The sequence below is a fragment of the Chaetura pelagica genome, unplaced genomic scaffold, assembly GCF_000747805.2.
Source record: "Chaetura pelagica isolate M959 unplaced genomic scaffold, ChaPel_1.0 scaffold204, whole genome shotgun sequence".
NCBI classification, from domain to species: domain Eukaryota; kingdom Metazoa; phylum Chordata; class Aves; order Apodiformes; family Apodidae; genus Chaetura; species Chaetura pelagica.
The window spans coordinates 84,265-94,776 of NW_009952876.1; the positions used below are offsets into that span (position 1 = coordinate 84,265).

Sequence of the window (10,512 nt, forward strand, 5' to 3'; positions counted from 1 at the left end):
TATGTCCCACATGGGGAACTAAAATAGCAGATTATCTCATTTAATTCTGCTATTACTATTGCTTGCCCCTTTTACAGATTTTTGCCCAGTTGAGCTCAGAGTTTACAGATCCAATAGCCTTATCCTTCATTTACAACGTGTCCCATAGTGTGCCGTGGAAAGAACCATCATATGCAAGAGGGACAGACTTTTGCGCAGCTTTTGTGCACACTTCTATGCCTGCATCCCTTGCACACACAAGCCATCTTTTGATAAAGATAGTGTTGTCCAAATCTGTCACTGCAAGGGTCTGAAAACCTTGCAGATGCACAATTCCAATTGAACCAATTTCACCTAAAACACCAAGTTATAGTATTGAAAAAATGGTTCATCACAATAAACCATTCAGGAAACTCATTACTGTCTCATTTGAGACAGAATGAGAAAAAAGGTTATTGATATCAGTTACTAGGTTAGAATTTGAGTGGGTTTTGGTTAACTTGTACTAATAAATAAGTTAAAGAAGGATAAGGCTATAAATTGATACTGTTTAATTTATAAATATTAATTTTATTTCTACTTTTTTCTAAAAAATGTGTTAAGGAAAAAGGTGGCCAGAAGGATTATACATGTTGGAAACTGTAATTTGGTTGCTAGGCTTTAAAAACCAAACCAGTAAGTCAAGTTGAGCACAGTGTAAGAAAAAGCCAGTTTTTAATTAATAACTTATTTACAAGTTCACAAAATCAACTGAACTGGAGTAGATGTTCTGTGTTTGTCACCAATATTTTATTGTAACTGGTAACTTGCACACTTTATAGTAGAAGAACAAAAAGGAAAAAAACTTCACTATATACAGCCTTTGTACAGGCTACTTGACTATACACAAGGCATGGTGATCATAACACAACCTAGTCTTCATAATAATTTGTGCACAAAATACACCAATCAGACATTATGTGAACATTACAGTGAAATGACATCACAAGTCCAGTGAAAATTCAGCATAATACAAAACATATTAATCTACTGCAAAAGACACCCTTTAAAACAGTAAGCCTTTAATCAGTAGTAACTTAACCAGAGTCTGATGCAGAGATTTGTTGTGTAGTTATAAGTCTTTTAAGTGAAGCAACCTCTGCAGACAAGTTTGCTATGCCCTGCTTCAAATACAGGTTCTCTGAATCAGAGACATTGTAGATATTGTCTTTTATTTCAACAACTCCTGTTTTGCAACCACTCTGAATTTTTAAATTGAGTTCCTTCTGATGCCAGAGTTCCGGTTTAAGTGACCAGTCTTGAATGTTAGTCACTTGAACTGAGAAAGGAGTGTGAGATGAATGCACCAAGTTTTGTGCACCATGTTTTTCAAGCTCAAAATGTCTTTTTGAAGACATGACAATGGGTGATGACAATTTCTGTGTTGCGTCATAGTCATTATCCATTGCTTCCACTTTAACTTGCATGGCTTTGGCTTTAATTCGAAGCTTGTGAGGCAAGGCTGAAGAATTCACTTCTGGAACTTTAACTGTTGCATGGACATTTTTATGTTCAACTGGGGAATGGATTGGACCCTTAGGAACCTGCTGCTCATCTTCTCCATCAGATGACTTTCCAACTACACCATCATCAGTTTCTGAAGTTCTGGGGGAATTACTGGAGGACCTATTAATTTGCAAGAGAGGAGGAGAATGTGAATACATGTTAAAGGTAGCTCCCATGTAGTTTGGATATATGGATGCTTTATATGAACCTCTGTCATCTCTTGGCTCTCTCTCTATTTCCATGGGCTCCTGTTTTATAAGCTGGAACTTATTTTCAGGACTTCTGCAGCTGCTTTGTATGCGGGTTGGTTGAGTATGCTCTACAGATGATATTTCAGACACATCAGACATTGAGCTTTGAGGAGAATGTTTAATGACAGAAATACAACTGCTACCAACTATAGATGGTTCATGTTCATCTACAAATGAGTTAATACTTGATTTGGAACTCTGATAGTCTTGGAAATACACAGTTGTTGAGCTACTGAGTTTCTGTATCTCTTGGGCATAGGCTGCAGAACTAATTAAACCGAACTTTAGCTTCAATGAAAGCAGCTCCGCCTTCAAAGTGGCATTCTCTTCTCCCAGTGCAATTAGTTTGTTCTCTAAGACAAGGTCATTCAGTCGTCGTTTTTCACGAGATCTTTTGGCAGCTTCATTATTTTTACGCCTTTTCTCCCAATACATAGCATCTTTCTTTTCATCTGGAATGAATTCTCGCTTTCTCCGACAAGCTGAAGATTTGCTTTTTCCACTACTTGCTTCAATAAGTAGTGTATCTTCATTTGTAGACAATTCTTCAGACACTTCTGCTACAGTAGACTTAAGTACCATGATTTTGTCCACATTGTTACTTGTGTCAACTGGTCTGTGTTCCTTTTTAAGGGTCTGCATTTTTCTCAGCTGCATCAGAAACAATTCGTAGTAGATCTACAATGAACAACAGGACTAGCTATTTCTGTGGTACTTCTCACTCCACAACTTGATAAATACAGTAATTTTAAATCCACGCACATTCTTCCTTTTCTTTCATATTCTAAAACAGAAGTGTCTAGAACCAATTTTCTTGACAAAGGCAACAGGAATCTTTTTAAAAACCTGGAATAAACAGAAAATATAATTACTATTTACAAATTTGCTGGTTCAGAGCCTGCAAAAGCAGATTTGAGAAAAAGCTTAGACTGGCATTTGGTTCATTAAACCTGATGTAATACAAAGAAAGCTCAAAACCGAAATTACTGATATTCTAAGTATTATGATACCTAGGTGGCAGGTTTGTTTCCAAAACAATATGATCCGTGGAAAAATCAAATTTAAAAAATTTGAGTTCTGATCCTACAGTAAAGCTGTCACAGAACTTCCCATGAGATCACTCACCAACCTAAACTTCCAACACTTAATACTGCAGGATACCAGGCATGTTGATGAGCAGCACTGGAAAGTATCTTGCTCTTCCACATTAAAGCATCTCTTCTAAAAACAGCTGTGGTGTGTGACTTAGAAATGGGTTCTTCATGGATTAAAAATAACATAAGCTGATTTGGAGAAGCTGGAGTGCTTTCTATTGCCTTATAATAATAGCACTATTTATGAAAGCTATTAAACATTTAATGATTGGGTTTGCATTCTATAAAAATAAACATACAGATATATATCTATCTATATGCAAATGTTTATACATACACTTGGAATTTCAAAATGCCTTTTTGATCAATGCATGAACATAATTTGGGGAAATACCTAACTTGAAAAAATATTGTCAAGCAAAAAAAATTTGGTTTTGTTGTCTCTTACAAAAAAACCTTCAAAATCAGTACTGAAAAATACACCAGAGAAATAAATTTAATTCACAATTTGCATTTGAAAAATACTGTCTTATGACATCAAAGTAAAGATTAATACCATTGAGTCATATGCACCTTTAGAAAAGTGTTTGCATTAAACTGGAAGTTTAGATCTTAAAGTCTTGCCATTAACAAAGTAAAACTAGATCCACCTTTAGCTTCAGGTATTTTAATCATTAAATTTGAATTTAGCATATAAATTGCCCTTTGTTTTATTTTGTCCCTCTTAATACAAAAATATTCTTAGAAGTAAATTTGGTCTTGATCATGACTTCTCAATATTTCATTTTCTACATTCAGTCATGTTCCTGGTTAAACAAATGTAGTATGCCAAGTGCTTTTAGAATGAGCTATTGAATCAGCAATGATTCTTGCCTATATAACATTAAACAAAAATAAAAACCAAACACTTCAGATTTATGTCACTTTTTATTGGGAATGTTTTTACAATTACTAATTTAAGTAATTTCAACATTATCAGTTGGGAAAGTCATAGCACAATTAATTAATTGCATTCTGCCAGTTTCTCTTGTCTTTTCCAGAAGGCAAAGAGTAGTGAGTGATGTCATAACAATTAAGCAAGGTCATAAAGACTCAGGTTTCAAACTGGGTTCTGTTCTATCAAACCATGCCAATTCTGTCATGAAAAATTAAAACATGTAATAGAAAAGTTAGGTAGAATTTCCTAAAATCTGTGGTTAATTACTGACATGTAACTATTTGTCTTCACTAATATAGTCTTCATGGAAAATAGGGTTAGAAGCCAGTTATACCAAGGACAGCATCTACTATTTTAATTCAAAAGCAGCACCACAAATTGGCATGTTTGTAAAGGAGAAATGTATCTCTAATATACAAGCAATTATGCAGTTAGACACTTATCCAAAATGCAAACTGGAGTCAAAGGGAGTTTTTTGTCAAGTTAAATAGGAGCTAGACCAGGTTTAAAACCAAAAATAAGGCCCTAAACAAAGCAAAATCAGTTTGTCCAAACATTCAGTATAATCTGATTTGTTGAAGTTGTATAGCTATTCTGTCCATTTCACTGCTACATGTGACCAATGGTTAAATGAATACGTACCCCATTTTAAAACTCGCGTAACCCAATACTTAAAAAAAAAATAAAATCATTGTTGAACACAGTATAAAATAATAATAACAATAATAATAATAACAATAACAGTAATAACAACAATAATAGTTGCTGGTTTGGGTTTTTTTCCTAAAAGAATGTAGACTAATGCCATAGTTCATCAGTATGACAGCCTACGTACTAGTAAACACTCAACTGCAGATCCAAATACAATCTCTTGCAGCCTAACATTGGCACTGGGCTGCTGCTCCTAACAACTCAACATCCTGCAGAGTTCATGTCCACTGTTCCATAGGACTTCTGCAGTTTGAGCCATTTCAGTGTACAAGCTGCTCTCTGTAACACTGGTAACTCCTGTTTTGGCCAGTTTCCCTCCTGTACACATTATTTCTGGCATAAAGAGACACAACGTAAATAGCATACAACTCTACAGCAAATGCATTAATGGTCTATCAAAATGACCATGATTTTGCATGCAGTACTTCACTTCACTCTGTGCCACAGTCCATCAGCAAAGCTGTCAAGAGAGATGTGTAACCCGCTGACATGGTCTTACTGGATTACTATTTTTGTAGTTAGTTCTAATACCATTACTTTAGTGAACTAACACAACAACAATAAAACTTTAGCTCTATCCACATCTCCCTGGAGCACTTTTATCATGGTAACCGGAGTTGTTTAATACTTTTCCATGTCGATCAGCCCAGTGCTGAGAATGTAAACAAATTAAATTCCATCTGATGATAGTGACAAAATGCCTTCAATGAAACCATCCATTTCACTTCTTCACTTGCATTTTCTAATTCCACTGGTAACCATCAGTATTTACACATAAATTAATGAGCTGTAATGATTCCTGTGACTATATTTCAGATATCCAATACTTTCCCTTATGATTAATTTTTCAATTGCCTCATCATACCCTCATAAAGTGTTATAAAACCAACTTTTAATACTGCCTTACTTTAGTAATTGTTAAATATTTTTTGTTGGTTGACATTAATGGCATTCAGTGCTAATTCAACAATGTAATAATATTCAACCCTATTAAATTAATTACAAATCCAGTTTTGCTCCCATAGCAATTTTGCCATTGGCTTCAGTAGAAGCAAGATACAATCCCAGATCCAAGTATAATGAGACTGTTGTATACAACTCATGTTATTGAGAAATAATGAAAAGTTAATATATCCACAGACATAAAAAAAATACTTAAGTGATCTGATTGCATCAAAATTGTTCATTAAGGATCTGATCCTGGGAATTTGTCTATGCACACTGTAATAACAGAGATGTTTCTAAAGGCTGAAGGACAGAGGCACAAACTTTCCTCTGTCTCTTTTATGTAATTACATAACTCACTTCTGGTTTGGAGAATGCACATGGACCTCCCCAGGTGCATGTTTCCCCACAAAGTAACTGCATATAATTATTTGTATTTTGCAAAATAATTTGTGCTATCTCCATGCCTAATTTTAAACATGCCCTAGAATGAGATAACTGCTTAATTCTATTGTTCTAACATTTTAACAGTGATTCAATGAAACTAAATCATATCCAATTTTGAACAGTTGGATGCTCAAACACTATTTGCTTTTGTATCACCACACATCAAAAAAAATCTCTGTCCTTCAAAAATGGAAAATGACAGCTAAGTACAAGTTCATGTTTAAAAAAAGAACCATGCCTTTATTACCATCAGTACTATGTGGCAAACTGCAGAAAACTTATTTGAATTTATCTGTGTATATCTATAGTTATTGTTGTCCATATTTTGCATCTGTATTAATAATTATACTACTGCTACCATTCTGTCACAGGTTAACCATCCTGAAACTCTATCTACATACCAGAAGAGCTGGTGTAGAACCTGCTCAGTGATACCAAAATGACCAGTTTGCATTCCATATTCAAAAAACTGAGTATAGTTTGCACTTTATCTCCAAATGCTTTAAAAACAGTTGCTCAGTCTTGAGACTTCCATGAGGTACAGAAAAATAATACCACCCTCATCACACGTGCAGGGCAGGAGAGTGAGTTTAAGTTTTGGTGCTGAATACAGAGCCTGCCTAAACAGTCCTGAAATACTTTGGAGCCACCCTACCTCTGCTGTTTCTCACAGACAAAAATTATACCCCAAAAATTGTGAACCTCTATCATAATTCAGAAATCCTCCACTGAAATCCTTCAACACATTTTTTTTCTTGCCTTTTATCTAGCACTGTTAGTACAACTATGTCCTGTTGAAGAAAAGATCTAGTGCTGGCTCCACTGGAAGAGTGGTATTACCCCTAGGAGAGATTTGAAGGTAAGAGGGTTTATGCAAAGTAGAGCAAATGGAGTTCAAACTTTCTGGAAAAAAAAATGGGTGACTGCATTTTAGACTATGATGGACAGGCTATCCATAGTCACAAAGGGGAAAGCATTTACAACACAAATGTTACTGCCAATTACTGTCGTTATAAAATTGCACTCATGTAGACCATGATCCCATAACAACAGCATGGAGCAATACAAAATTACTGATCCTATACACAGTTTGCTTTTCTTACAACTTCATGGGCATCTTCAGTGCTCACAGTTTCAGGATCAATGTGTAATTAGGTCAGTGGGACACTGATGATTATAGCTTTATACAGGATGACCCATTTTTCCTAAGATGTTGATCATCTCATTGAAAGAAAAAAAATGGGAGACATCTATGCAATATAGTCCATTTGGAACATAAAAATAATAATAAAAAAATCACAACACTTTTCAATCAACTATCAAAAAAATATTATCACGGAACTTGGAACACTAGCATTTTCATGCAGCCAACTCCAAGTTGTACCCAGAAAGTTGCTGTCATGCGTAATTTTTACAAAAGGCTCTAGTTGTTAGGAAAGTTACTTAAGTTACTGTTTATCTTAATAACTACAAATTAACTCATTAAAGTATAGCCTGTTTCCCAAAGTTAAATTACACATATTATGCAAATAAAATTATTATTTGGAGAGCATGAAACATATATTAAAGGTAGCTGTTGCTCCAAAAGGTAAGTCAAGGTTAACAGGTGCAAATTTGACCTATATTTTCTTCCATTTTCTTAAAAAGTAGTATGATTGTGTTTAATTTTTCCAAAACTAGCTGTTTAGTGCTCTTACTCAAGGGGGCAGGGAGGAGGTGCGCGTGTTTGAAACAAATTCTAAGACTGTTACTCAAAGCACCAGGAAAAACTTTGAAACTGAGAAACAAAGGAATGGTATCTATAACTTGTATAAATATATCATTACATGTTTGTAATCTATATGTGTATATAAATCATGCTATTTTAAATATCACATCCCTTTCCAGTATTTTTAATAAAACCCACATAGAAACAACTTACTGAAGACACACTGCTATGACTTCCCCTCAATTCAATAGCTGCTTGACAACAGAAAACAATAGACTGTAAAAAGCTGTAACTTAATAGTAACAAGGCCCTGGGAATAGAATCTTAGCTTTCCCTTAGTTGAAAACCATAAAAAACCCACACACACAAAACCCCAACAAAACAACAAAACCAATCACAAAATCAATTGTTAATTATTCTGATAAAAAATGTCTTGCTATTATTGGACTGTGTTCTTAAAATGCCAAGCATGAGCCAGACCTTCAGCTGACCTAAATTTATATAGTGCTATTTAAAGGCAGCAGAATTATGTCAATTAATCCCAGCTGATGCTCTAAACATGCATCTTGTTATATAACAACTGAAGTACAAATATGTAAAACAAACATCGCCTGCAAAATGTTGGTATCTACCACTCACTGCAAACAGAATGGACAAACAGCAGTCTTTAGAGGTTCAATTCTGAAAGATGGTCCAGGCAGGACAACCACTGCTCATCGTGAATACTGTTTTTTCTATTGTGTTGTGTTCTCATAAGACAAGGTGACTCTTACACTGCTAACTGCTGTGCAGCCACCTCTGTGGCAAAAGCTGGTTAATTATTAAGATACTTCATGACAGACTGAAAACTACACCAAGATGGAGCAACTCAAGAAAGGGAAAAAAAATCCCAATCTAAAATAAGGGATTCTTTTTCATAGAATATAGATTTGTGCAGTATCTCTTACCAGATTCAGTCTTATAGTATGCTAACTCAATGTGTGGATTAGGATAACTAAGGAGGTCTTAATAATCATTTGTTTCAGATCTACCATTTAATACAACAATTTTTTTAAGAATGTTGCTTCCATCACATTTTGAGTCTAGTCCAAGTATACCCTTGCTTATACAATCTTATTTTGACAACTGTGCTTGGCATCAGCATTAGGCAGTTACATACACTCACTTTTTGCATTTAAAAAACCCCACAGGTTCTTAAAAGTATTTTTAAACACTGTAAAATACTGTAACATGGAAATGAAATGTCATCTTCTTTTAGAACAGATTGCAGGAATTGGCCAACTATTTGCATTTTTTTTCTATTACATACCCTAAGCACATTTGTATCTCATAACTGGCTGTAATGATCATGGCAGGGTCACTTAGAAGAGTCAGTTAAGCTGATGAGTCAGATGCATTGCTTAACAGTGTGTAATAAGACTCAAACAGAGGATTTTATTGTTAGTATTATTGCATCATAGTGATGTTATAACAGCAGTGAGATTGCTGTCTGGAAACAAACTATTGCTTAAGGATAGTTTGCATAACTATTTGTTAAAATAAGTAAATTTAAAATGAGCTAAAGGCTTATTTATGAGTTTTATTTAAAGATAAAGGAGTGAAAAAAGCAGCATGGTACTGATATTTTTCACAGACTCTATTTAGACTTGATTGCAATAGAAAGAACTTCTGCATGTTCTGCAAATTTTGGCCAAAGCATGGCAAATACTGTTCCTTCGTAGGGTGAGATAAGCTGTGAGGAGGTCATATAAGTTCACATTGCTCATGGGAAGACTTCGCATTTTGACACTTTTCAGATCAGTTCCTTTAAAATAAAAAGCCAAACCCAAATGAAAACCACAAAAACAAAAACACAGCAGAAACTTGAGACTTTGAAGCCAAATCCAGGAAGCTGGGTATTTTAAAAGCTACTTAACAGAACTTGGGAGGATGAGTTAAAAATACAAATAAATTAAAATTGAAAGTAGAAGCAATAATTCTAAAGAGTGTAAGAAAGTTAGCGCTTCAGCAAAGACATCTGTAATGGAAGAAGATGTGTAACAAAAACTGTTACTGCAAATTATATTAAGGATCTGTAACCAGTAATCCTGGAACTTGGTTTAAATCAGGTCTTTGGGCCAAAACCCACATATTTATTCATTCAACTTTCCCATCAAAGTCAACATTTTTGTTGAATAAGGACTGTAAAAGTGATGCAGTACTTTCTATGAGGCTCTGGATTGAATTAATTACTGAGGAGGGCTAAGATATGTCAAAGTAGGTTGCACACACAGGAGTGAACATGATGGATCTGAGTGCAATCATTCAAGTCACACAGACGATAAAAAAAAGGATTGTTTTAAACAAAACAGTAACTCCATGACAACTTCACAATCAAAGCTGTGACCTCAACAATCAAGTTGCAGAAACGTTTATGCATGCTGTCAAGAATATCACATATTTAAAATACTTGCTGCTACTACCTAAAGCAGGTACAGTGAACATAAAGACAGTGGCTGGCCTACGGAGTTTGGACTTCAGAGGTTTTGGTTACAAGCACAGTGATGTTGGGTTTGTGTACTTAAGCGTATGGGTTCAGCCACACACAAAAATCACCTCACCTTGAAAGCCGAATTAACACCACAAACTTTCAAGTTATGCTCCAGTGGAGGACAGAACAAAAGCTGACCCCCGAGAACAGGACGTTCAGCCACAGCTCTTCCCACCGAACAGCCGAAGTGACTTGGCAAAATAACAGAATTAAGCAATGGCCTTTTTTGTTGTTGTTGTTTTTCGTTACGTAAAGGGATGGCCGAAAACCCTCGGTCGAGGGGAGCCGGGGGGTGCGCTGCGCTACCTCCCGCTCACCTCTGAACCCCAACCCCGCCCGCGGGGCGGGGAGGCAGCGCCAGCGCG

General features: G+C 35.5%; 1 protein-coding gene across 1 annotated transcript in view; it reads right to left on the reverse strand.

Moving 5' to 3' along the window:
- Positions 1–751: 751 nt before the first annotated feature.
- Positions 752–10,512, reverse strand: part of NFIL3 (nuclear factor, interleukin 3 regulated) — a 10,620-nt gene continuing 859 nt past the window's right edge. Inside the window, exon 2 of the mRNA XM_009995265.1 lies at positions 752–2,621. Within this exon, the coding sequence (XP_009993567.1) occupies positions 1,056–2,432 (1,377 nt within the window). The 5' untranslated portion in view covers positions 2,433–2,621 and the 3' untranslated portion in view covers positions 752–1,055. The remainder of the gene's footprint in view (positions 2,622–10,512) is intronic.